Below are 27,863 nucleotides of genomic sequence, written 5' to 3' on the forward strand. Positions count from 1 at the left end.
GGAACGGCGGCGGCGGCGGCACAGTCTGCGGAGGTGGTGAGCGCAGGCGTGGGCCGCGGCGGCGGCGGCTAAGGCGGCGCGAGTGCGACCGCCGTTGGGCCGCCGCGGCCTTCTAGCTCTCCACGCCGGGCTTGGAGACGCTGCGCTCGCGAGGCCAGGGGTCCGGTGAGCCCCCGGCGGGCTGTACCTTTCGGGTCGGCAGGGACCGGGGATTGAGGCGGCCGTGCCTGGTGGGGGAGGAGCGAACCCCGAAAGAGGCTTCTCGGGGCGTTGACCCCGCGCTGCCGCGGGAATCCCCTCCCCCTGATGTGTGAGCTGCTCCTCTGTTCACGACTAACCTCCTCTACTGCCCGACCCTCCCCTTCTGCAGCCCGAACTCCCCTGCTGCCTGAACTCGTCTGCTGCGTGAGCCCCCCTCTCTGCTGACCGACACCCCCCCCCCACTCTGCTGCCTGCAACCCTTCCGTTGCTGCCCCCAAGTCCCTTCCTCTGTCGCTAGTACCCCTCCACTGCTGCTCGAATCCACTCCTTTACTGCCTGAATTCCTTCTGATCAAACCGCTTTTCTGCTGCCTTAAGCTCCTTCTCTGCCTGAACCCCCGCCTTTGCTGACTGGCCGCCCTTCGCTGCTGTGGTGAACCCCTCCTTTACACAGACGATGCCCCCTCGTCCCCTTTCTGTTTGTGCTGACAGCCCAACCAGCTTTCCCATTGATGGATGGAAGGAGCGTCTGCAGCTGTCCCATCCTTCAGGGACATGGCGGCTGAAAGAGCAGGCCTTTCCCTTCCAGTTTATTTTTTTGCTCTGCGGTCAACTGTTAGCGTCCTAAATGGGGGAGGGTAATGGATTTTGGTTTTTAAAATGCTTCCCCTGCTGAAGTCCCGAGGCAGCCTTCAACATAGAGATGATTTATTTAGGAGCCTTTAAAAAACAATCTAGACACAGCCTTTGGGGAGGGAGTTTGGCTATTTTGTTTATGAAAACAAACAACAGGTGCCTTCCTGGGTACCAGGGCCAGTCATCTCGTTTTGGTATCAAGTATCTCTGTGCGGGGTTACACATGAGGGTAAGCCCCCATAAAGTGGGCCTTAAGGGTTGTGTCGGTGTAAAAATCACCAGCAAAACACGTTAGAAACCACCCTGAAAATTTTGTTGCAGGGCCCTTTGCACCAGACCTTCAGGCACTTTGTGTCTAATCTTTACCACTTGCCACATGAGCCCAAATCATGACGGACGCCAAGTATGTCCTCTGCAGATGGAAAGAGCGATTATGGCCTGCAAAGGTGACAGCATTATTTTCTAATTTCAGGAATAGAAATGACTTTTGGGTGACAAGTAAAATATTTATCAAGAGAGACTTAGGAGTTGCTTCAGTGGAATAATTGAGCGTGAACAGTTGGCTGCTGTTTCTGTTGGCACCAAATCTCATTCCCCATCTAATGGGGTTTTGGTGGAGTGCTTACAAGGTTAAACTGCTGGAAATGTGTGGTGTTTTTTTCACACTGAAAAAAAATTAATAGCTCTAAAAGGCATGTATGGCAGTAACTCAAGGAAATTTCTGGCAGGGAGTCCTGTGATAGTAAATAATGGAAGGATCTGGGGAGACTTTCCAGCCAAGCCTGAGGAAGAGAGTCAAACCTAAAGGTAGAAACCCATCCTTATCAGGGTCTGCCACTGACCTCTTGTGCCTGTTTCCCCACCTGCAATATCAGGAAGATTAGACAGAATATCTTTGAAGTTCTATGCTTTTATACTTTTAAGAATTATCTGTTACAACATAAACTGATGAACAAAAATAGGTCCAGAGACAAAGAAACACTGAACAGACTGTCCAACCTCAGAAGGCAGGGGAGGGGGAGGTGGTAAAAGATCAACCAAAGGACTTGTATGCATGCATATTAGCATAACTAATGGAAACACTGGGGCGGTGGGGGCTTGTCCTGGGGGATGGGAGTGGTGGTGGTGGGGGTCGATCGGAAAAAGGACACATGTGATACTTTAATCAATAAGAAAAAATCCATAATAGAAACAAAAAGATGGATATGTAACACTATGTTAGAAGTCCATACATGTTATGGAAAAAGAAAAATAGAACAAGTAAGGGGATTGTGGTGGATTGTTTTAGTAAATGGGAGAGTGGGGAAACTAGGGTCATCAAGGAGAGGTTAGAACAAAAACTTAAAGAAGTGGAGTTAGCCAAGCCAATATGTGGGAAAGCAATTTCTAGCAAAAGGAACAGCTGTTAAGATCCTAGTGCAATGTATGCATGCATATTAGCATAATCAATGGACACAGACACTGGGGTGGTGGGGGCTTGAATGGGGTGGGAATGCTTGCGGGGAGGGGGGGAGGGGGTAGGGCATCAACTGGGGAAAAAGGAGACATGCAAAACTTTAGACAAAAAAAAAAGATCCTAGTGCAGAAATGGGTCTATTATGTTAACAAAATAGGAAGGAAATCAGTATGGTTGGGGTTGTGTGAGCAAAAGGAAAAGTAGTAAAAAGTTAAAAGTGCAAAAAATTATCTGCTATATTTGTACCTGTTGTCACTGCTTCTTACTATGTGTCAATTGTTTGTTGTGTCTTAATAACAAGGATTTTTTTTTTAAACATAGGTTTTGGCCAGAACTGAGATGTCAACAACCAAGAAAAAAAAGGGATTTTTTCTAAATGTTCAAATACTCTCCTTAGACAAAAAGTTAAGTGTGACAGTTTTTTCAAGACTTTATTTCCTTACTAGGGGCCCAGTGCACAAATTTGTACACCTTGAAAGGAACTGTGGGCTGCAAGGCTGCAGTGGGCACAGGGGCAGGTCTTGGCCCATCCTCTGCGCCCCCACCTGGCCTTTCCTGTCACTACTGCTCCACTGACGGCACGGAGCGATTGGGGCCAGCACCAGCAGCGGGTGCAAGTGGGGCTGGTGCTGTCAGTGAGTGTGAGCAGCGGCTGCTGTCCCGATTGCCCCTCAGGAGCAGGGGGAGGTAGAGAAACCCTCAGGGGCAATTGGGGCCGGCAGCCACTGCTGGCACCCACTGATGGCGCCGAGTGATCAGGACCGGTGCCAGGCCCTGGCAGTGGGTGCCAGCAGCAGGTGCAAGTGCTGGACAGGACCACGGCATGTGGGAGCAAAGAATCTTCAGTAACCATCAGAGGCTCGCCCCAATGACAGCAACTGGCGCCCTGCCTTGGTCTGGCGCCCCCACTCACCTCCACCATCCCACTGCAGCCAACACCCGCCATGTTCCGCACACGCCCCCTGGTGGTCAGCGTACATCATAGCCATCGGTTGTTCCACCGTTCAGTCTATTTGCATATTAGCCTTTTATTATATAGGATAGGATGGGATTTCTGATTACCATGCCCCCACCAAAAAAGTGAAGTCCATGCCTAAAGGCTTATTAAATTAACTCTTCAGTTAGTATAACTTCAGTTATTTTAACTGATTAGTGCTCATCATAATCTTAAGAAGAAAGTAGCTGATTTTAATTTTATGTCAGTTTGGAAATTGAAGATCTACACAAGGCATTGTGTGATCTCCAGGGAGACCAGTACAAAAATGGAATAAATATAAAATTACACTAGGGTAAACTCTCATCATTGGTGTTCAAATAGGGGTATTTCCTGCCCACTGGTTTATTTGTGTCTCCCTCCCCTTTCCAGAAATTTGTGTAATAGACCCATCAGTTTTGAAATATTTGATTTTGAGTCAGTCCCTCTAATAAACTATTATTTAGAACTCAGAAGGCACATCCATGATTCCGGCAGCACATTACTGTTCTCTTGATTACCTGGAATGGAAGGACATAAGATTATCTAGAATGAAGATAAAAATACTCAGATTAAGTAGGACTGGCATCATGTTTCTGATAGAAGAATTCCCAATTCTAAATAGAGAATTAAAATAAAACCCAGTGGGCTTCCTTTGCAGCTCCCCACCCCTCTTTCTTCAGAGCCTCCTAAGCTTGTTTAGTCCCCAGCTCACACTCCCTGCGGCTGGGGAGGTAATTGAATACTGGAATTTGAAAGGAAAGCACATCCTTTTAAACTAGAACACACCTGCTGGGCTGTAAACATCTATTAGTGACATTATCTGTTCTCTGAAAATCTAACTGAAGGAGTTATTTGTGCAGTTGAAAGTAGGATTTGCCTTATAAAAGTCACAATTTGAATTCATTTGTACTCTTAAATCCAGCCAACCTTTTCTGTCTTTTTAAAAGGGAAAACCCACGTAAAATATTCACTAGGGTCCTTGCTGACTCAAACCTCAGGCACATGGGTTCCTAGTTGGCTGTAACTTGGTTTAAGTGGAAAGTTGAGAAGGAAGAAAACATGTTTGAAAATGTTTCCATGGCCTTGGTGGGTAGCAGGTAGTATATAACAGTCATTTCTGTCCCTGCAGGGTGAGAGTGAAAAGCACAGAAGCCAAGATTCTGAGGAAGTCCCACATCGAGGACATCGCTGCCTTATTGGGTAAGGCACTGTGAGGCCTTAATAAAGGACATGTAGGGACTGACTTACCAGTTAGTCTTGTCATCCAGAACTCCTTACCATGGTGTTTATAAAATGGGGTCTGTATTCCTATGTCTTTGGAAAAGCAGCTGTTTATTTTTCAAAGCAGGTTTCACCCTTGCACACCCTGGGCATGTCAACCATCACCTCTCAGTTGCCACCATCTGTTTGCTCAGGTTGTGTTGGAGGCCAGTTGTTTGAGGGTGCTTTTATATGAAACACAGGAAGTCCTGTGTCGATGGAGGTTATACCCGCTGAGCTGGGAGATTGCATTTGTCACTTAGTTCCCATGAATAGCATCAGGTGTGTGTGTTGGAATGAATAAATGATGCTGTTTCAGCAGAGAGGCCAGGCTGAACTCAATGCCCGGAGTGCTCTTTCCTGCCTTTGAGATGCCCTTGCAGAAAAGTATGGAAAATTGACCTGCCAACAAGGGGTTCTTTCAGTAGGCTATTTCCCATCCTCCACCTCAGAATGCATTCCTCCCAAGTTCTCTTTTTAATACATTTTTATTGATTACAGAGAGGAAGGGAGAGAGCGAGATAGAAACATCAGTGATGGGAGCCCTTACCAGTTTGGCTCAGTGGATAGAGCGTCAGCCTATGGACTGAAGGGTCCCAGGTTCGATTCTGGTCATGGGCATGTACCTTGGCTGCGGGCACATCCCCAGTGGGGAGTGTACAGGAGGCAGCTGGTCGATGTTTCTCTCTCATCAATGTTTCTAACTCTCTATCCCTCTCCCTTCCTCTCTTTAAAAAATCAATAAAATATATATTAAAAAAAAAAAAAAGAATTGTAGTTTAAAAAGAAAAAAAGAAACATCATTGATGGGAGAGAATCATTGATTGGCTGCCTCCTGCACCCCCCCCCCCCCTCCACTGGCAGTCATGCCTGTGCCCTGACCAGGAATAGAACCATTCATAGGTCGACGCTCAACCCCTGAGCCACACCAGCTGGGCCCTCCCAATTCTTTATTTCCTTGGAGTGGGTTCTCATTGACCTTAATTGAATTGGAAGTTGTCAGACTACAAGAGGATTTGTTTTTTTGTGTGTGTGTTTTTTTAAATTTAATAAATCTTTATTGTTCAGATTATTACAATTGTTTCTCCTTTTTCCCCCCATAGCTCCCCTCCACCCGGTTCCCACCCCACCCTCTGCCCTTACCTCCCCCCCCCCCCCCACTGTCCTCATCCATAGATGTACGATTTTTGTCCAGTCTCTTCCTGCACCCCCCTACCCCTTTCCCCCTGAGAATTATCAGTCTACTCCCTTTCTATGCCCCTGATTCTATTATATTCACCAGTTTATTCTGTTCCTCAGATTTTTAATTCACTTGATTTTTAGGTTCACTTGATAGATATGTATTTGTTGTTCATAATTTTTAAAAAAATATATTTTAATTGATTTTTTAAAGAGAGGAAGGGAGAGGGATAGAGAGTCAGAAACATCGATGAGAGAGAAGCATCGATCAGCTGCCTCCTGCACACCTCCTACTGGGGATGTGCCCACAACCAAGGTACATGCCCTTGACTGGAATCGAACCTGGGACCCTTCAGTCCGTAGGCCAACACTCTATCCACTGAGCCAAACCGGTTAGGGCTATTGTTCATAATTTTTATCTTTACTTTTTTCTTCTTCCTCTTCTTAAAGAATACCTTTCAGCATTTCATATAATACTGGTTTGGTGGTGATGAACTCCTTTAGCTTTTTCTTATCTGTGAAGCTCTTTATCTGCCCTTCAATTCTGAATGATAGCTTTGCTGGGTAGAGTAATCTTGGTTGTAGGTTCTTGCTATTCATCACTTTGAATATTTCTTGCCACTCCCGTCTGGCCTGCATAGTTTCTGTTGAGAAATCAGCTGACAATCCTTTGGGTGCTCCCTTGTAGGTAATTAACTATTTTTCTCTTGCTGCTTTTATTTATTTATTTTTTAAATATATTTTATTGATTTTTTACAGAGAGGAAGAGAGAGGGATAGAGAGTTAGAAACATCGATGAGAGAGAAACATCGATCAGTTGCCTCTTGCACACACCCCACTGGGGATGTGCCCGCAACCAAGGTACATGCCCTTGACCGGAATCGAACCTGGGACCCTTGAGTCCACAGGCCGACGCTCTATCCACTGAGCCAAACTGGCTTCGGCTCTCTTGCTGCTTTTAATATTCTCTCTTTCTTTTGCTCTTGGCATTTTAATTATGATGTGTCTTGGTGTGGTCCTCTTTGGATTCCTTTTGTTTGGGGTTCTGTGCGCTTCCTGGACTTGTAAGTCTATTTCTTTGACCAGGTGGGGGAAGTTTTCAGTCATTATTTCTTCAAATAGGTTTTCAGTATCTTGCTCTCTCTCTTCTTCTGGCACCCCCATAATTCTGATGTTGGTACGCTTGAAGTTGTCCCAGAGGCTTCTTACACTATCTTCAACTTTTTGGATTCTTTTTGCTTTTCCGTTTGAGTGTTTTTTGCTTCTTTGTATTTCAAATCTTTGACTTGATTCTTGCGTTCCTCTAGTCTGCTGTTGGGTCTCTGTATAATATTTTTTATTTCAGTCAGTGTATGTTTAATTTCTAGTTGGTCCTTTTTCATATCCTTTAGGGTCTCACTAAATTTATCGGCCTTTTCTAGGAAATTCTTGAAAAACCTTATAACGTGGTTTTGAATTCTATATCCAGTCGTTTGTTTTCTTCCATTTCTTTCGTTTGTGATCTGTTTCTTTGTCTCCGCATTTTCGCTGCTTCCCTGAGTTGGTAGGGTAGCTTCGTGTGCTAGGTGTTCTATATGGCCCAGTGGGTTGGCCTCCCCAGTTACCTGAGGTGGACACTCTTGGTGCACCCCTTTGTGGACTGTGTGTACAGCCTTGTTGTAGTTAAGTCTTGGTTGTTGTTGGTATCACTGGGAGGAATTGACCTCCAGGCCAATTGGTTGTGAGTATCAGCTGTGTCTACGCTGGGAGACCTTCTGTGCTAGAGACAGCCTTATGGGACCAGACTGCAAAATTGCAAAAGCCTCTGTGCTCAGCATGGATGGGGCGGAGTCTCAGGGCTGAGCAGACAGTCTTGGCTTCCCGTCAGCCCTGCCCGAGGCCCCTGGCTCTCAGTGTCCCTCGGTAATCGCTGCAATCACCTCTGAGAGAAAGCTGCCCTCGAGTTCCGCCCGCTGCCAGACAGTCCAGTTTCTCCCCCAATGAATCTGGATTCCCAGATTCTCGCCCGGCACTGGAGTTCAGAGCAGTTGGGAGCTTCAGGTTCCCTCCAGCCAGCGGCACAGTCAGCAGTCAGTCCTCTCTGCGTGCACTTGCGCTTGAGCCTCCAGACCTCTCCCTTTTGCGGCTCCCCTGAGTTTCCGTCTGACAGTCCAGATTCCCCCCGTAAGCGCGTGGATCCTCAGTGGCTCGCCCAGAACGGGTACAGTGCATTCGGAACTGGGGTTCAGTGCAGTCAGGAGGTTCAGACTCCCTTCCTCTAGGGAAAGCCAGCGGCAACCTCCACAGTCAGTCTTCTCTGCGCGCACTCGCGTGCGCCTCCAGACCCCTGCCTGCCGCGGCTCCCCCAAGTCTCTTGAGTCTTTGTGTGCCTTTTTCTCTATCTGACAGTCCAGACTCCCCCCGTATGAGCCTGGGTCCATGGGGTTTCGCCCGGAAGTGGGGTTCAGTGCAGTCGGAAGTGGGGTTCAGTGCAGTCGGGAGCTTCCTTCTCCCTCCTGCCAGAGAAAGCCAGCCAGGCACTCAGCCGCCCTTCCCCTCTGTGTGCGTGTCTCCGTACCTCAGCCCTTTGCAGCTCCTCTGATTCTCCGTGAGCTTTTCTCTTTCCTTCTAGTTGTAGAATTTCCACTCAGCCAGCTTTTCTGTGGTTCTGGATGATGTCTGTTCTGTCTTTTAGTTGTAGTTTTGAAATTGTTGTGCGAGGCAGCAGTTTAGGTGTTTACCTATGCCGCCATCTTGGTTTCTCTACAAGAGGATTTGTGAAATATGTTTTGCTGGCAAGATTATTTTGTAATCTGGAGGAATTTATTTTTGTCACTCAATCAGGTTAGGGTTTCTCAATTTGTTTTAAAAAACGGAGCCCCGCAGCCCTGAATGCAAACCACAGCCAGTTATGGTTTTGTAGCCCTGTCCCTCTTTGGGGAAGACAGAGGGGAGAAGTGTCAGTTCTCCCTTTAGGTGGAAAACTAGCTATTGAATGAGACCGAGCCTGTAAAGTGATGCTCTGATGGCAGTGCCCGGGCACCTGGACGTCACCAGGCTTTGTTTATTTACCATCCTTCAGCCTCACAGAACAAGGTTTCAGCCAAACCTGTGGAGGAGTTGACCTACAGACGGTCACTTAGAGTGGCTCTGGATATTTTGAATGAGAAAACACATTCTCATCAAGAAAACTCTTCAAGGGAAGAAAGAACTGCTGTGTCTGCAGGAGAGAAGCACATGGAACTAGCATCCTCACTCTGTGATCACAACGCTTCATCTCTTCTCCATGAGGGGGTGTTGGGCAGTTCCGGACCTGAGAGGAGGGAACACGTACACCAGAAGCTGTCAGGCTCGTCCACTAGTGAAAATGAGATCAAGTGCCAAATGGACCACAAGAAGGGGATTGGGGAAAGTGAAAGCCCACTTACCCTGGTGGTCTCAGCTGGAGGTGGCTCTCGGGACCAGAGTAAATCAAGAATACACCTCAAAAATGGGACGACCCTGAGTAAAAGTGGAAGAAATTTGGCACAGGAGCCCAGCAGGTGTCTGAATGGCTCTTCACTTTCAGTGGGAGATCAGGAAAAAGAGAGTGAGGAAGGGACGGACAGCCCTGCAGTCCTGAACTCACCTTCTGCATCTACGGAGCAGGGTCTGTGTGCCAAAGGTCGCCACTCTGTTTTGCCATCAGGCAGCCCCACTGTGCACCTAGCCTACCCGGATGTTCAAGGCCCACCCGGTAAGCAGCTGTGCTCTGGTGGCAGCAGAGGTCTGGGCTAAGGGGTTGCATGATTCTGGGAAGTGCCAGTAGGCTTGGCCCTTCCATCCTCCTCACTCCCTCAGATAACACAAGTCTTCATGTCCTGGAGGAAGGTAGGTCTGTTCCAGCGCTGGGACAGGGTGTGGTTCTGCTCTTACCTCAGCCAGATCCAGAGCCAGGCCCCATCCCATGTATTTTTAACCAGATCTTAATGAGATCAGTACCAGAATAGATCCAGAACAAAGATTTCCCAATTCCTTTTTTGTCTGACTCTTGAACTGGGCTTTAATGACTCTACTTCTCCCCATATTTGTGTTGTTATTTTTGTTTTGAAGGGGAGGGAGGAGTTGGAGTGGGGCCTGGGGCAGCGTGCCTGCAGACCTGTTGTGGGAGGCACTGTAGTTATGAGAATGCTCCCTTCTAGGATTGACTCCTTTTTTCTTAAACCGTTGCATAAGTGAGAACATGGGAATCTGTAAGTGATGAACTCCTATAGAGGCTCCTAACTTCCTGTGTAGACACATTTCTATGCAGCTGCAGTCAGGCTCAATGATTTTTTTTTCCATTTTCACATCGTAACATCCCACTCATTTTTTTAAAAAATATTTTTTAAAAAATATATTTTATTCATTTTTCACAGAGAGGAAGAGAGAGGGACAGAGAGTTAGAAACATCGATGACATCGATCAGCTGCCTCCTGCACACCCCCACTGGGGATGTGCCCGCAACCAAGGCGCACGCCCCTGACCGGAATCAAACCTGGTACCCCTCAGTCCACAGGCCGATGCTCCATCCACTGAGCCAAACCGGTTTCGGCATCCCACTTGTTTTTGAAACGCTAATTGAGAAATCTTCATTTCTGCTTGCTGGGGTGTCTCGACTTCTCACTACGCACCTACTGCCCAGGGTTCTGCCCTGAGTCCAAACTTCCTTCATGAGGCCCATACCTGGCATATTTGCAGGCTGCAGGGAACTGATTTGCACCTCCCTGTGTTCTGACTACAGCCCTGCCTTGTCTCCCAGTTGTATCACTGTCCTTGCATATCCACTGAGTGCTTCACACCCACAAGGGATCCTGCCCAGAATCCAGTCAATCTCTTGTGACTTCCATTGCTTTTTTTGCCTTCCAGACTCGACATCCCCTCTCTGTCTCATGTATTTGTCTTTTAAATGCCCTCTAATGGAAATGTACCCCACTTGAATCGGGCACTGTGCAAGTCGGTGTAAGATGGATCTGTTTTCACTTATGGTCACAGATCACAAAGTGTTTTTTTGGGGATGAGTCATTCACCATGAAAGTCTAATCTGACATTTTTGGCAGACCATCAGTTTTCTGAAGAGTCAATGGAGTTTGAGCCTGTTAATTCCATCCTGGAGGAGGAGGAGGAGGAGGAGCCCCCAAGAATCCTTTTATATCACGGTAAGGCTTGAGAATGACCCAGGGGTGGGAGGAACACTCTGAGATGTCTCAATCCTCTGGAAAAAAATATGCATTCCTGGACCACCTTTGCCTGAAGGTCTATTGCTTTCATTTTTCTCCTACTGAACCAAGACCTTGGAAAGTGCCTCATATTTGGTTCCTTGCCTTAAGCTTAACCACACAAAGGAAAGAGGGACTCTTTGTCAGCACAGGGTTGTCTTTCCTTGTCCCTCGTGGGAACAGGACAATCAGTTAAACAGGTGGGCTCCCCAGCCACCATTGGAATGTGGCCTGGCACCTCTTATAGGCCTTTGGAGAAGGTGCCTGTGTGTGTCTTTTAGAGGCAGGAGTTCTCTCCGTCCCACACATGTTGCCTGCTCTGAACAGACCACCCTGGACAGACAAGAGCTGGGGGCCCAGAATGTGCACCAACAACACCAGTTCCTCTAGTTTTCTGAAATAATTGACCGAGAAACAGTTCCCTTGTTAGACTTGCCCATTACCCTCTCAGGTTAACAGAATCTAGTTTTTTTTTTAACCTTTTGATTTTGAAAGAATTGTAGATTCACAGGATGTTGTAGAACTAGCACAGGGCAGGATGGAGACCTGTGCCCTAGCCTTCCAATGGCAACAGCTTGCAGGACAAGGAAGCCACGTGGGTACAGCCCCAGGGTGTTCCATGTCTCCCATGCCGCTACATTCCCTTGTCACACCGTCTTTTCCCAGAAATCACCAAGTGCTTTTCTCTCACTGTCACTGTACTTACAGGTTTGCATTTTCCTTATTTTTACCTGATAATTCAGACTTAATTTTATTAATCCTGCTCTGAGGATATTTTTTCCATTGATTTCTAGAGAAAGTGGGAGGGAGAGAGAGAAACATCGATTGGTTGCCTCCTGCACATGCCTCACCTGGGGTTAGGGAACCTGCAACCGAGGTATGTGCCCTTGACCAGGAATCGAATCGCGACCCTTCGGTCTGTAGGCCAACGCTCTAACCACTGAGCACTGGCCAGGGCATAATTCGTCCATTTTTTACATTTCCACATGGTCTTCTGATTATTCTCAGTGGAAACTAGTTACTATTTACTAAGAGTGATGGGTGATCACATACTGAGCCTTTGCCACCATCGGTGTCTAGATTGTCCCACAGCTCTGGGGCTACAGTGTCTGTGGCACATGCTTCTGGGAGATAACTCTGTAACATCAGCTCCTGGAGCAGGGCTTCCTGGGCCACACAAGGGACACTGCCTTCTTCCAGAGGAGCATTTCCATCCCCACAGCCACCAGCAGGGGGTCAGGTTGCCTTGGCCCCCAGACGTGGGTATTTGCTTTTTCTCCTGGTTTCTGCTTCCATTTGGTGTGGGTATTCCCGGTCACCACGATCGTCTGTCCGGATATTTACTGTTGATCCCTTAATTGGCCATCTGCACCCTGACCCATTGTCCTCTGAGAAAGGGAGGCTTCTCACGGGAAAACAGCTCCTCACAGACCTGTGGAAGGCGGTTTCCCGGTTTGCCTCTGTCCTCCCTTGGTCTTGCTTCTCACTCTGTAAACTTTTAACTGTTAGATAGTTGGACAGCACGCCTTCCCTTCTCCCACAGTAGTGTCAGACAGAGGATCTTGGCTCTTTGTCAAATACCAGCCTGTCTTCTCCAAGGTTTTGTTACCCGATTTTTTAAACATTTGAATTATTTACTCATTTGGGAGTTTGGGGTGGAAAATAGTTTAATTTTGTTCAGAAATAATTTTATAGTTCTCTGATGGTTATTTAAATAATTTTCCTTCTTTCCCCTTAAAGTCTCCAGTTCCTCAGACAGATGAGCTTCTCAGAAACTGAGTTCTCACGTGGGTCTTCATTGTGTGCTATTGGTTCCTTTCTATTTTCTATCAACACTTTTTAAAAAATATATATATATTTCTTTATTGATTTCAGAGAGGAAGGGAGAAGGAGAGAGAGATAGAAACATCAATGAGAGAGAATCATTGATTGGCTGCCTCCTGCACGCCCCCCCCCATTGGGATCGAGCCCGCAACCCAGGCATGTGCCCTTGGCCGGAATTGAACCTGGGACCCTTCAGTCCGCAGGCTGATGCTCTATCCACTGAGCCAAGCCGGCTAGGGCTCTATCAACACTTTTTTAAAAAGTTTATTTTGGAGTAATTTGAAATTTACAGAGATGTTAACATGGTACAGAGTCCTTGCTACCAGCTTCTCCTGTTTCACAAACACTATGTGACTATGGCATGTTGTCACCATTTGGAAACTAACATGGTGTCTCACTCTTAACTGCTCAGTGTGCTTGTCCAAAATCGAACTCGTGACCCTTCAGTTCTCGGGCCGACAGTCTATCCACTGAGCCAAACCAGCGAGGGCAGTCCTTGTGATCTTTTAAGTGAACTGTGGTAACACCATATTTAAACATCATCACAGTAACTGTTTTCTCAAGCTGATGCATTTGCTGCTTGCCATGGATCTGACTTATCTGTTCTGTCTTTTTGTTTTTCTTTCTTTTTAATTCTAGAACCAAGTTCATTTGAAGTAGGAATGCTGGTCTGGCTTAAATACCAAAAGTACCCCTTCTGGCCCGCAGTGGTAAGAGCAACTCTGTCTCCTAAGTGCAGTTACTTGGCCCCCTCAACAGCTGAACCTGGGCAAATGTTTTCCCATTATCACTAGGAAAAGGGATGGGCTTATAAGCTGGATTTCTGAAGACACATGTACCTAAATAAAGAGAGTTTAGTCATTGTGTCACCATTGATAAAGTTTACAGGTCAGATTTTTACCATCCAGGCTTAGAAAAACCTGCTTGGAAAAAAAATACCCACAATTTGTTCATTTTAAACGTGCATTTCAGAGATTCTCCTCTGTAGGAGCTTTTTAATCTTTTAGATTTTGGGGTAGGAAGCCATTGTGCATATGAAAAAAAGGCATTTGAGGTCCTGGCTGAGGAGCTAATTTGCATCAACCTGATAATGCCAAAGTTGCAGGTTCAATCCCCGATCAGGGCACATATAAGTATCAACCAATAATGCATAAATAGTGGAACAACAAATCAATATTTTGTGGGGGGTTTTCCTCTCTCTTTCCTCCTTCCTTTCTCTGTCTAAAATGAATCAAATCAATAAATAAAAAATAAATAAAAACAGGCATTTGAGATCCTGCCCAGTGCCCCACTGTGGTGAATAAGCTTAAATGTAGCCAAGTTTGAGGATTTGCTTTTAAGCTGGATGTTGCAAACAGTCAGTTTATTGTTTAGGCAAAGGCACTGTCTTGGCTACTCTTTATCCTTCTTCAGCTGAGACAGGATCTGCATAATTCTAGCCAGAGTTCTTTAATTTATAGTGAGACAGTGGGCTTTAAGTTGGAAAGGTATTAGTTGTAGTCAGGAGGAGCTGTGTTGTCTGGATGAGTCTAACCTGCAGTCAGCCGGGCCTCCTTGCACAGGGCGGCAGCATGGCTTCAGGAAGGGCAGAATCAGACCCTAGAGTGTTTGTGGATAGAATTTGTAGCTTGAACACACATCTGGTGAGCTGGGCATTCGGAAAGCCCCTGGGACAATTGTGGTAGCCTTTATCGGGGCCCCCTCCTCCCTTCAGTACCCCCTTCCCAAGAGATGTCAGAGCCTGCTTACAGTAGGCACCCTTTTCTTGGCCCTTTCAGCCCTTTCCTCATTTCCAACAGTTCCCTGGGAGCCCTGCTGGTTAACGGGTCACCAACATGACATTCTTGGGGCATGGATGTCCACACCCACTCTTGTCAGCGAACACTTTGTACAGCCTGTGAGGCAATACAGAAAGGGGCTCCTTGGCCCTTTCGTCTTTTGAGTCAGGCCCTGCCTCTATCTCGTGCCCTTGGCTGGTCCTGAACTAGCCTTGTTTGTCCACAGGACAATCAGCCATGACGATTACATAGAGCTGACTGCTAACAGCAGAAGTAGTTGCTTTTATTTAAAATTTTAAGAAAACCCTGCCTGATTCTGCTCAGTTGTCAAACCCCTTAGAGCCATGCATGCAGCAAAACTTGGGCAGTTCCTAAGCACGTTACCATGTGGACTTCACTTCAGTCCCCCAGCCAGCAGCATTCCCTGTCACAGGTGTCAGTTGGTTACCTCTTGCTCAATGAGATGGTGTCAATAAAGGATTTAAAACCCATGGCTTTTTCTGGGTTCTTGATGCTTTGTTTTCTTGGCTTTGCCCATAGGTCAAGAATGTCAAGCGGAGAGAAAAGAAAGCGAGTGTGCTTTTCATTGAAGGACACATGGACCCGAAAGGGCGAGGGTGAGCCCATCATCCCTGGCTCTTTACGGACGCTTCCCGGAATAGGAACTGGGGAGCAGGCATCCGGGGCCTGCTAGGTCACACAGCTCAATTTTCCAACCTTTATTTGTGGGCTTTGAAAGACCATCCAGCTACACATGCACCAGACCCCCATTTCCCAGAAACTAGCAAAGGTGGCTCCCTCCATGCAGGTTGTGAACAGGGACCCTCCCCCAGTCTGAGTTTTGTCATGTGGGTTGTTGTTGGTCTTTCTCTACTCGCTCTACGTCCTGGGATGAGAACACACAATGTGTCACTGCTCCCAGCGAGCTCAGCAGGCACCACACCACTCTGCATGAGGCTACTGTAGAGCTGGTCCTCTCTGATCCTCTGGCACTTCGGTGCTGCCACCCTCCTTTGGTCACCAGCAGTGTAGAGATTGGGCCCTGGCATCTGTACAGTGGCCCCAGTCGTGTCCCTTTAGGGACCCACTTAAGGGCATGGCTCCAAGGGGCTTCCTTGGGCAGCGGGGCACAGCAGTTGCCTTGGGTGACCTGGTCTGGCAGAGGCCCCTCCTAACAGTGAGAGGAAGAGAATGTCTGTTCACGTGGTGCCTTACGTCTGTTACCTTGCCTCTGCTTTCTGCAGCATCACAGTGCCTCTCAAGAGGCTGAAGCACTTCGACTGTAAAGAGAAGCAGGCGCTTCTGGTAGGTGGCTTGTTATCTGTGCTTCGCTAAATAGCTCCCTATGACTGGTGACAGTGTTCTGTGTGTAGCCTTTGAAACCACTATCGTAGGGTACTGCTAGCACCTGCCCTGTCTGCTTTGACCACTACCCTCAGGGGTTCCTGCAGGGGCCCTCAACTACCCAGGAGCTTGCCACCTGTCTGCCTTGTGGTTCAGGGGTGGAAACAGGCTGTGGCAGGGGAACCGTTTGTCCCGCGTTAGGGGCTAAGGTGGCAGAGAGGCTGGATGTGAGGCCTGTTCCCTCGGGCTCCTTCTGAGGCCGCCCCTTGTGATGAGGCACAGGGCCTCTTGGAGTAAGGACCCTGCCCCCCCGGTGCCTGAGCACAGCATGAGTCGGGGTCAGGACACTCCCCAGGCCACCTGCTCTGCTTCCAGTGACCGAGGCCCCACAATTCTATGATCAGCTTTGTTATACAGGAATCCATGAGCCATGAGGTGTTGCTCCTTCGAAACCCTGTCCAGCTTTGAGACACTGCTCTATGTTGTTCCAGCTTTCAAAAAAACAAACCAGAACTGGGCAGGGAGTTGAGGCTTCTGCCTGCACCCCACTGCCGGGATTCCCATGGCAGTTGCCAGGGTTTCCTGGGTTTCCAGGTTGGGAAGCAGTCTGTGTCTGAGCTGTGTCCTCAAGAGTGCTGCGATCTGGGAAGCCCGCTGCCTACTCCTGTGTTGTTTCCTGAGGACAGCAGGCCTCAGGCTGCAGGGGCAGGTGGGAGTTTGGAAGATTGGCTCCCATACCAGACTCTATCCCTTCCTTTTCCCCCCTGGTTTTCCCATCTCCACAACGTGAGCCTTGCTCCATCTGTTTTGTCTGCTACGTCTAACCCACAACCAGTGCTGGGTGCCCGATCCCCGTCAGAGTGCGTGTCAGTGGGGCCTGGTTCTAGTCTTACAGGGTTCTATGCTCCCTGAATGCCAATCTGTAAGTACAAGGAGCTACTCACCCAGCCTTCCAGGCCAGGAGCTACCTGACTCCTCTAAGTGCTATGTGCATTCTTAGGGTCCTGGTAGCTTTCCCATGGCGGGGAGGAGGAGGGACTGCAATGGTGCAGAAAGCAGAGTAGGAATCTTGCTTTAGGATCTGTTACGAGAAGATGGTGTGTGGGCCTCTTGTGGTCTAGATTCCTGGAGGGCATCTGTGGCCAGCTTCCTATTCCCCTGTGAGATGAGTGTGGAGGGGAGTACGAGGTGTTGGGTCCTCTGAGTAGCAGTGAGCAGCACATCCAAGGGGTGGATGTGTCGCCTGTTCTAGAGGTTGATGGATTGGCTCTCACGGCCTCTGCTGGCCCTTGGGTGACTATCACTGCTTTGTGGCATCTGTAGGCTCCTGTGTGTCTCCTTCCCTGGTGCTATACTGTCTGCCATCCCAGGTGCCAGTTAGTTTGGCCTTCTCCCGCTGGAGCTGCTTGCTATGCTTGCATCCCTTGCCTGCTTCATGTGGTGACCACAGGAGGGTGGCCAGGCCAAGGCAGCAGTAACGCAGGATGTGGGTTCGTCTTGAGTCTGTGGACATTTCCTGGGAACTCCTCCCAGCTCAGGGAGCCTTGCCGGTTATGTTGTTCTTCATTTGGTGGTGGCCAAATGTCACTCCCTTTAGGCTTAGACTGCCCCTCTCTAAGTGCTGGGCACAAAGACGTCTCTTAAAAGGATTTATTTCACACTCTCCCTATGATGGTTATGGCAACTACAATTCGGGGTGTTTATCCACCTTTCTCTTTGAGTCTTCAGGCCTCTGGCCCAGAACCAGGCTCACAAGGGAGCAACCTGGCTCCAGAGCTGGGCCTTGCCAGGCATTCCCTGCCAGCCTTGGGAGCCTTCCTGAGGGCATCTGCTGGGTGCCCTTCCTAGATAAGGGTACTGAGCAGGCCAGAGGAGGAGTCCCAGCAGACTCCTATTGACACATGCTATCTCTCTCGTTGCAGAATGAGGCTAAGGAGGACTTCGACCAGGCTATTGGCTGGTGTGTCTCCCTGATCACTGACTACAGGGTCCGACTCGGTACGTGGGACCTCCACAGCCTTGGACAAAGGGAGCGGGTGGGGGCAGCAGCATAGGGCTTCCTTTGCAGACCCTCTGGTGGTAAAGGCTGGGCGCAGCCCATTCCCCATGGTAGTCTGGCCTAGTCCTTGACAGTTGTGTGCCCAGTACAGGTGTATAAGCAGACGCCCAGGAAGAGGTGGTGATGTTGGACATGGACAAAAGATGGGGCCTCCTTTGAACCAGAGCTGGTTTCTGTCCATCCCAAGTTGGGCTGTTGGGAATTGGGAATCTGAATCAGGCTTGTTAGCAGAAACCCCTGGCCTTTTTGTGGCCTCAGTCTCCATGCTGCACCAGCCCTTCCGCTAGAAGGGGTCTGATTGGGGCTGATGTGTCATTGGAGCACCTAGACCCTACAACCTGAAAGGGTTTCCGGAGCATACCTCATGTGCGCCTTCTCCCCTTCTCCCTCCTCTGCAGGCTGTGGTTCCTTCTCTGGCTCTTTCCTGGAATATTATGCAGCCAATATAAGTAAGTTCACCAGCTCCTCTTGAAAAGTGTGGCCTGCTTTTTAGTCTAAAAGTAACAGGTCCCTAAGCCTTCTCCTGGATTGTGGGACCGTTATCCTCAGGGCACCCCCAGGTATCCTCTCCCTCCCTGCCATAGGGGCCTGGACAGCAGGTCCACTTCTAAAATTACCCTGTTAGTGATAACGCCCAAACGTTAAAATATATGAACAGTACTTTGTGTCTTCCTTCCTTGTCTCTGTTTTCATTTAGTGACAGTCACACATATATACTGTCCCATTCCTCCCATCCTTAAAGAGGGAGATAGATGAATTAATGCTTCTTTTGGGGGCTTGAGGGGCTCTGCTCTTTCAGGTTAAACTTGGCTAAAGGGCAGAGTTGGGGGAATGATGAGGGTCTGCTAGAGGAAGAACCCTTTAGGAATGTGGCTGCCGCAGTGTCCCCATGGCCTGGGGTCGTCTCCATACCCCCAGGACGTAGTGAAGGGACCCCACCTGGCCGGCAGTCCCACAGACACATGCATTGCCTTCTCTATAGGCTATCCTGTCCGCAAGTCCATCCAGCAGGATGTCTTGGGGACCCGGTTCCCTCGGCTCTGCCATGAGGATCCTGAGATGCCTATGGTCGGGAGTCCCTGGGGCAGGAGGCAGCCCTGCAGAAAAGTCTTGCCTGATCGATCACGAGCTGCCCGGGACCGAGCCAACCAGAAGCTGGTGGAGTACATCGTGAAGGCGAGGGGCGCTGAGAACCACCTGCGGGCCATCTTGAAGAACAAGAAGCCATCCAGGTGGCTGAAGATGTTTCTGAACTCAGGACAGTATGTGACATGTGTAGAGACATACCTGGAAGATGAGGAACAGCTGGACATGGTGGTAAAGTACTTGCAAGGGGTCTACCAGGAAACAGGCAGCAGGATGCTGACGCAGATCAACGGTGACAGAATCCGCTTCATCCTGGACGTCCTTCTGCCTGAAGTGAGTGGCCAGCAAGAAATCCTGTGCATGAGGGTGGTGGGGGTCTGTGGTGTGGGCCCAACTATAGACCAAGCCCACTTTTTCCCAGGCATGGGCTGTACCAGGCATTGTGCTAGAATGTCACCCTTCCAAAATCTGCCTGGAGACCCCTACTTCATGGGGTCCCAGCCCTCCGGGCCATTCCGTGGGCAGTGGCACGGCTAGGGTGTTCTGATCTCATTGCCAGCCCTGGGGGAATAAGATGCAGGCTTCATCTGCATGCACTGGTAGTGACTGTTCCAGAATTTACTCTGGAAATGGGAATTTTAACTTTCCTCAGTACTGGGGCCGGACTGGGCAAGGAGCAGACACAGGTCCTCGGTTACTGTGAAATTCAGAATGGGCACTGCTGGGTGTGTATGCATAGTGTGGACAAGATATTGACAAATGCAAATATGTTGAACTTCACAATTGTCAGAAGTCCCAAATATATATATACTAGAGGCCCAGTGCACGAAATTCGTGCACAGGGGTGTGTGTCCCTCAGCCCAGCCTGCACTCTCTCCAATCTGGGACCCCTCGAGGGATGGCTGACTGCCCATTTAAGCCCGATCCCAGTAGGGATTGGGCCTAAATGGGCAGTTGGGCATCCTCTCACAATCCAGGACTGCTGGCTCCCAACTGCTTGCCTGCCTGCCTTCCTGATTACCCCTAACCGCTTCTGCCTGCCAGCTTGATCACCCCCTAACCACTCCCCTGCCAGCCTGATTGCCCCTAACTGCCCTCCCCTGCCAGCCTGGTCACCCCTAACTGGTCACCCCTAACTACCCTCCCCCTGCAGGCCTGGTTCCCCCAACTGCCCTCCCCTGCAGGCCTGGTCACCCCTAACTGCCCTCCCCTGCCAGCCTGGTCACCCCTAACTACCCTCCCCTGCCAGCCTGGTCACCCCTAACTGGTCACCCCTAACTGCTCTCCCCTGCATGCCTGGTCCCCCCAACTGCTCTCCCTTGTAGACCTGGGTCCCACCCAACTGCCCTTCCCTGCAGGCCCGGTCTCCCCCAACTTCCCTCCTCTGCTGGCCTGGTCACCCCTAACTGCCCTCCCCTGCAGGCTTGATCGCCCACAACTGCCCTCCCTTGCAGGCCTGGTCCCTCCCACCTGCCCTCCCCTGCTGGCCATCTTGTGGCAGCCATCTTGTGTCCACATGGGGGCAGCCATCTTTGACCACATGGGAGCAGCCATCTTGTGTGTTGAAGTGATGGTCAATTGCATATTACTCTTTTATTAGATAGGATATATACTATATACATATATTTAAAAAAAAATATCGTGAACCCTTATGTGTTCATCACCTGGCTGGAATGGTGACCTGAGTCCATATGTGCCTCCAGTCCTTCCCACAAATTAGTTTTTTTGGGGCGGGGTGGCGGGGGTGGGGGGCGGGGGCGGGGAGAATCCCAACCATGTAAAAAAAAATTTTTTTGGAGATATTTTTTATTTTTTTTAATTGAGTTTAGAGAGAGAGGAAAGGGGAAAGAGAAAAAAACATCAACTTGCTGTTCCAACTTTTTATGCATTTATTGGTTGATTCTTACATGTACCCTGACTGGGGATTGAACCTGCAACCTTGGCGCATTGGGATGATGCTGTAACCAACTGAGCTACTTGGCCAGGGACCAAATGTTTTTTATTCATAAATACTTCCTTGTGTATCTCTAAAATGGGATGATCCTGCTTCCTGGGAACATCTGGGGTTGTCACTCTAGGGGTGCTCCTGGCATCAAGGCAGTGGGGCCAAGGTACTGCTCAACAACCAGGACAGCCCCACAAAGAAAGACCTGGCCCTGGTGTCTTTTGATATAACCACAATGCTGTTATTTCACCTAAAAAGATTGACAGTGATTCCTTGATATCGGGCATCTATTATGTATTCAAATCATCGCTATTGTAACTTTTTATTTTTTAACAGTAAACTCAAAATTTTTCAAAAATGCACTTGTTGGTTTGGGTGCTGCCTTTAGTTATTATATGCTTTTAGTGACAGGAACTCTCCTCTTTAGTCCAGAAGATAATGTTACTGATTTAATTCATAAACTTGATTACTAGCAGAGATGTCACGGGTTCCATACCTATCTTTTAAGCCATAAATGGGGACGTATCTGGAGACCAGCATGTGGTCGAACTGGCCCCTTGCTAATTCAGAGCTCAGCGCCGAGAGTGGCCTGACCCAGTGTTGACCTGTTCCTCTCTTGCAGGCCATCATCTGCGCGATTTCTGCGGTGGATGCGGTAGATTACAAGACGGCTGAAGAGAAGTATATCAAAGGACCTTTGCTGAGCTACCGGTAGGCTGCTCAGAGCCTTGCCCCAACCATTTTACAACGTATCTTTCAAGGCTTGTATTTGCACACATGCTAGTAGCTGGGACTGAGGCCCCTCTTCTTGATACGTTGGACTAGATACACTTTGATAAATGAGTCACATAAACTTGAAAATATACATTAGCACTTGGCAGTTGAAATGCCAGACAAACCCGGTGAAGCCAGCAGTGGACGTTCTTGTCCTCTGTCGAGTTTGGGCCGTGGGCCCTGGTCCCTATACTGGATACATACTGAGGACCCATGTAGCACCCTATAGGGGCAGCCAGGATGACCCCTGGACGTGTACTCGGGCCTCTCTGCCTAATCTCTGATTGCTGAGAGCTGATAATGTATTTTTAACTCTCCCCTGTGCTGCAATGGTATGGCTGTTTGAGAACAGGAAGCACTCATCCTGATGGGTATTCACCAGTCAGAGAAGGCTCTGATCAAGACGTTTCTCTCACATTGGTGTGGTTAACTGCCCTTGGAGTTCTGGCCCCGGAGCCCCTAATCCCTTCTGGGCATGTTGCCAAGTCTTGCTGGAAACAGGCGTGGCTGCGTGCCAGTGACGGGCTGAAGACTCAACTAGAGTCACAGGCTAGGGGCTCCCTCCAGGGCTGACTGGGCACTGTCACGGGACACTCGGGTGAAGACGCTCGGCATCCTTCCCAGGCAGGGCCCCAGCCTTTGCAGGGAGAGTAGGAGGGCTGCCTGCCAGCCTCAGTGGGTGACAGGCCTCCTGTGCAGCTGCCCACAGAGGAGTCAATTGGCTCTGCATGCAGCTCACTTAACAGGACAGGAAGGGCCTTTGGAAACAAATTTGGCATCTCTTTTCTTGGACCTCAGGCCTGGCATGATCCATATACAAATCAAGATAGTGGTCTTGGGAGAAGGAGGGGTGAGTAGCTACGTCTGGGAGCTCAAACTTCCACTCCTATGATCCTATCTCCATCTCCACACTCTTCCCTCTGCTGGGTTGCCAGCATTAAGAGTGTTAGTTCTTTACAGCCTCTGCCTGCCATGAACATGTCAAATGCCCCCTGGAAATGAGGTTCACTGGCTGACATGACTGAATTAGGGTGAAAACACTGGCCCCATTTTATTCCTCGGGGACGTGGTCTAAGGAACACAATTAGTGATTAGCCTCTGTTTCTGTCCTTTCGCCCCAATTTTCAGCCACATGGTCTGTCTGTCATGGGATCCATGTACCTGTGTTCCTCTTGTCTTATAAGAGGTTGTGCACAAAACTGACTATACTGTGCATTGCAAAGGTGTGTGTGCTGTTTCTGTTGTGCTCATTTTCAAGCTGCCTGTGTTTCTTGTTTTGAACTGACATGTGCACATTTACCTCTCCAATGTTCCTGTGTTTAGCTGAGCCACCTCAGAATTAATGTGTTTATTTATATCCTGAATGCAGTGGCCAGCCAAGTGATTGTTGACACAGTTTTTCTTAACTGGGAGTCACTTAAAAAGGACAATTTGAGCCGAGACCGGTTTGGCTCAGTGGATAGAGTGTCAGCCTGCGGACTCAAGGGTCCTGGGTTCGATTCTGGTCAAGGGCATGTACCTTGGTTGCGGGCACATCCCCAGTAGGGGGTGTGCAAGAGGCAGCTGATCGATGTTTCTCTCTCATCGATGTTTCTAACTCTCTATCCCTCTCTCTTCCTCTCTGTAAAAATCAATAAAATATATTAAAAAAAAAAAAAAAAAAAAAAGGACAATTTGAGCCCTAGACAGTTTGGCTCAGTAGATAGAGTGTCAGCCTGCAGACCCAAGGTCCTGGGTTCAATTCTGGTCAAGGGCAAATACCTTGGTTGCAGGCTTCTCCCCAGCTCAGGCCCTGGTGTGCAGGAGGCAACCAATCCATGTGTTTCTCTCACATCGATATTTCTGTTTGTTTCTTCCACTCTCCCTAGGGATCAATGGAAAAATATATTCGGGTTAGGATTAAACCCCCACACCCAAAAAAGGACAATTTGATATTTCATACTTTTAAAAATTATTTTGCCCTGGCTGGGTTGTTCAGTGGTTAGAGTGTTGGCCTTCACCGCGGGCCCCTGGAGCCGGGTGTGCCCTGGGCCCCGGGTCCGGGCGAGGCCGCGGGCCCCTGGAGCCGGGTGAGCCCTGGGCCCCGGGTCCGGGCGAGGCCGCAGGCCCCTGGAGCCGGGGGAGCCCTGGGCCCCGGGTCCGGGCGAGGCCGCGGGCCCCTGGAGCCGGGGGAGCCCTGGGCCCCGGGTCCGGGCGAGGCCGCGGGCCCCTGGAGCCGGGGGAGCCCTGGGCCCCGGGTCCGGGCGAGGCCGCGGGCCCCTGGAGCCGGGGGAGCCCTGGGCCCCGGGTCCGGGCGAGGCCGCGGGCCCCTGGAGCCGGGGGAGCCCTGGGCCCCGGGTCCGGGCGAGGCCGCGGGCCCCTGGAGCCGGGGGAGCCCTGGGCCCCTGGTCCGGGCGAGGCCGCGGGCCCCTGGTCCGGGCGAGGCCGCGGGCCCCTGGAGCCGGGGGAGCCCTGGGCCCCGGGTCCGGGCGAGGCCGCGGGCCCCTGGAGCCGGGGGAGCCCTGGGCCCCGGGTCCGGGCGAGGCCGCGGGCCCCTGGAGCCGGGTGAGCCTGGGCCCCGGGTCCGGGCGAGGCCGCGGGCCCCTGGAGCCGGGTGAGCCTGGCCCCGGGTCCAGGTGAGGCCGTGGGCCCCTGGATCCGGGTGAAGCAGTGCCCCTGGGTCCAGCCGAGACCAAACCAGAGGGAGTCGGACCTGCATTACCACCATTTGTCCACCATCCAGAGCTGAGGGGTCAGTGCCGACATGTACTCATAGGGAACCGGTGGACATTGATATTGGGTCTCAAAAGAACTGTTGGTCCAGAAAGAAACTCACTACAGACTGATTCATTTGCCTGTCAGCATAACTATTATTGCTCGTCGCACATTCAATTCTTATAAGTATATCTATAGTGACACATGATTTCGCTCATCTAGGGGAAATGATGAACAACATAGACTGATGAACAAGAACAGAACCAGAAACAAGGAGGCATCGATCGGACTATCGGGCCTCAGAGGGAGGATAGGGGAGGGTGGGGGGAGGGGGGAGAGATCAACCAAAGGTCTTGTGTGCATGCATATGAGCCTAACCAATGCTTAAGTTCAACAGAGGGTTGGGGCATCCAAGGGGAGGGGTGTGGGATGGGAATGGGGGGATGAGGACAAATATGTAACACCTTAATCAATAAAGAAATTTAAAAAAAAAAAAAAAAAAAAGAGTGTTGGCCTTCAGACCCAAGGGTCGTGGGTTTGATTCCCTGTCAAAGGCACATACCTTGGATGCAGGTTCCCCAGCCCTGGTAGGAGTGCCTGTGGGAGACAATATGTTTCTCTCCCCACTCCCTCTTCCCTTCCACTCTCTAGAAATCAGTGGAAAAAATATCCTTGGGTGAGGATTAATTATTTGTTAAAATATATCTTATTGATTTCAAAGAGGAAGAGAGAGATAGAAACATCAATGATGAGAAAGAATCATTGATTGGCTGCCTCCTGCATGCCTCCCACTGAGGATCGAGCCTGCAACCCGGGCATGTGCCCTGACCAGGAATCAAACCTTGACCTCCTGATTCATAGGTTGATGCTCAACCACTGAGCCATGCTGGTCGGGCGAGGATTAATTTGAGTATCCGGACAAGGTTCTAACCAACTGGACTATCTGGCCAGGGCCATCTTAACCATTTTTAAGTGGACAATTCAGCAGCATTAAACACATTCACATTGCCATGCAACCATCCCCACCATCATCCAGGACTTTCCAAACTGAAACTGCCCCCATCATACATCCACTCCTGTTTCATGCTTTTAAAAACACAATTACTAAAATGAAGTTGTCACTTTTTATCTTCTGAAGGGAAAAAGAAATATTTGACAACCAGCTCCTAGAAGAAAGGAACCAGCGATACTGATGTGGGAAGGCGCCATCGTGTGTAGTGAGAGTTGCCAGAGGTCCCTGGGCTGTTGCACACGCTTTCTGAAGATGGAACTGGAGAGATGTGTACATCAGATCTGTCTATGGGTTTTAATTTCCTGGCTCTTCAGGGAACAGTTCCTGAAAGGTTTTTGAAAGGACAAAACTGACTCATTTTGCTTTATTTCATTACTTGCAACTGTACAGAATAGTTTAATATAAGGTACACATTTGTCTTTTTATGTTAAAAAGCATTGTATCCAATATTAAACAGGAGTTGTTGTTTTTTAAAGAGTCTGATATGAATGTATAGCTCCAGAGGTAATCATGTATTTTTCCATTTCCCCCCTCCTTTGTGTGGTTTCCTCTTAAGATGGTTCCTGAGTTTGCTGTGCCTCCTTATACATTGTTTAGGAAAACCCGTATTTGTAAAAGGCAGAAACAAAGTCCAGCTGCTTTCTTGTGCTTTAGCATTTGCTATGTTGCTCATGCAGGACAAGAGACCGACATAAATCTTTCCATAGCCTCTTTCTGCTCGGACTCATGTCGGGGTGAGTCTCCGCTCCAGAACGATGTCGAGGCTGCCTGTCCTCTGTGGATTTCCATGCATGTCTCAGCCCAGCCAACCCTATTGTCTCAGTAGTCTACATGGGGAGCTGTAATGATCCCATGTTTTCACTGCTTCCACATGGACAACTAAGGTCATTGTGTACATGCCTTGTACCCAGCTCTTGGTCTGGGAGCCATAGGATTGAGCTTGTTCCTACCCGAAGCATGAGATGGGTCCCAGGGCCCCTGCTTGGAATTCTAGCTGTATACAAACCCATGCCCCATTTTCACTTGGCCAGGCCTTGAACACGTACCAGTTAGAGCCACACACCAATGAATTAGTTATTCTAAGCTGATGCAACACTGTTGTAGTCAACATTGGTGATGTTAACTTCAAGGTATTGCCCTATCATTATTACCCTGGCTTTATTGTCACCCATGATGATCGCGCCCTCTCTCCTGATCCCCCTTACCGACAGGAATTACTGTAGAGGACAGTCTGAAGGGGATTCTCCTGGCATGTGTGAGAGTAGGTGCCCTGGTGCCCTGAGATGTTGAACAGGAAGGCACTGCACAACCACTTCTGGTTGGTTAACAGGATGTGCTGGGGAGATGGCATGAGATGTTGGGGGCCCCAGAACCCTGCCAGCGATCTTTGTTTCAGTTTATTTTGCTCAAATCTTAACAGCAGGAAATTGTTACATGTGGCTCTAACAGACCTGCTGTCGTCCCTCCCAAGTTGGCCAGAGGGGTGACAGTATAGGGCCAGGCTTGGGAGAGAGGGACTGGTGGCCCAAAGCTAAGACCATAGAGAGTGGGGGTCTGCATCTCATGGGGAAGGCTCCTGATGCCTAGTAGCTTGTCCCTGCACAGGTCACTCTTCCTGGACCGAGTCCTCTATCCCCACACTGAAGGGCCCCAGCAGCACTGCCAAAATGGGCCTGGCTCCCTTCCAAAAGTTTGACGGCATTGACAGTGAACAAATACCCTAGCTGTACTTTTTGGATAAATGTCCATGAGGCCCCATGGAAACCCTGAGGTCCACATGGGCCTATTCCATTATTGTGAAGTATTTTTAAATTTCTGTTTCTTTGCTAATCTTCACTGTGTTTCAAGGCTGTGCTTGTAGACTGGAACCGTTCAGACGGGAAGTAAACGTCATTTTTGAGCTCTGACTGCTTTCCTGGGCTCCGCGTGCGGTCTCCCTTAGGTGGGTTTGGAGCTTGTGGGGTCCAGCCCCATCCCCATCTGGGGAGGCTTCTAACCACATCCTGGTCCCATGTCCCAACAGGTGTTTTCAGTGCTTGCTGTGTTTTTGTGGATACTAAGGGTGTTTGTCTTCAAACTTTGTCCGGAGGCAAGGTTGCAGTGGTGGCTAGTGGGGTGGGTAGAGGTCTGTTCTCCCTCTACATGGGTGGTGGTAGTAGTTCAGGAAGTCACCACCAGCTTACCTGCCAAGTGAGAAATGTCCTAGAAGGCCTGAGAGGTGGTCACTGCCCCTGGGGAAGCCAGTGCCACTCAACTGCTTCTCAAGTATTTAGAAGATGGACTTCACCCAGCACAAGGCGAGGCTGCAGCTGGAGCACCCCACCTACCCACACCCTCCTGCACCCACCATTCTCAATGGCGATGTGATGGCTTCCCTCCAGTGTTCAGGCAGCTGAGCCTGTATATATATCTCTTGCAGCAGGC

The 27,863-nt window shown here is 49.5% G+C and overlaps 1 protein-coding gene across 2 annotated transcripts; it reads left to right on the forward strand.

The window, feature by feature from the left end:
* Window positions 1-27,863, forward strand: PWWP3A (PWWP domain containing 3A, DNA repair factor). Of its 2 annotated transcripts, none has more exons than XM_079772290.1 (14): window positions 1-165; window positions 1,158-1,282; window positions 2,614-2,696; window positions 4,398-4,468; window positions 8,769-9,422; window positions 10,765-10,863; window positions 13,387-13,457; window positions 15,066-15,142; window positions 15,770-15,830; window positions 17,792-17,867; window positions 18,327-18,377; window positions 18,911-19,347; window positions 21,582-21,670; window positions 25,566-27,863. In XM_079772290.1, the coding sequence occupies exons 2-14, from the start codon at window positions 1,226-1,228 to the stop codon at window positions 25,618-25,620; spliced, it is 1,881 nt and encodes a 626-aa protein (XP_079628416.1). In that variant the 5' UTR covers window positions 1-165; window positions 1,158-1,225; the 3' UTR covers window positions 25,621-27,863. The 2 variants fall into 2 exon arrangements, with proteins under 2 accessions (XP_079628416.1, XP_079628417.1); XM_079772291.1 differs by having other exon boundaries at window positions 1-160.

The sequence above is a fragment of the Cnephaeus nilssonii genome, assembly GCF_951640355.1.
Source record: "Cnephaeus nilssonii genome assembly, chromosome: 5".
Classification (NCBI taxonomy): Eukaryota; Metazoa; Chordata; class Mammalia; order Chiroptera; family Vespertilionidae; genus Cnephaeus; species Cnephaeus nilssonii.

Excerpts from the sequence above, each read along its gene's own strand:
- PWWP3A (XM_079772290.1), top strand. The coding sequence starts at position 1,226 with ATGACGGACGCCAAGTATGTCCTCTGCAGATGGAAAGAGCGATTATGG. Across the intron at positions 9,423-10,764 it reads GGATGTTCAAGGCCCACCCG|ACCATCAGTTTTCTGAAGAG; the intron begins GTAAGCAGCTGT and ends CATTTTTGGCAG. Across the intron at positions 18,378-18,910 it reads ATATTATGCAGCCAATATAA|GCTATCCTGTCCGCAAGTCC; the intron begins GTAAGTTCACCA and ends CCTTCTCTATAG.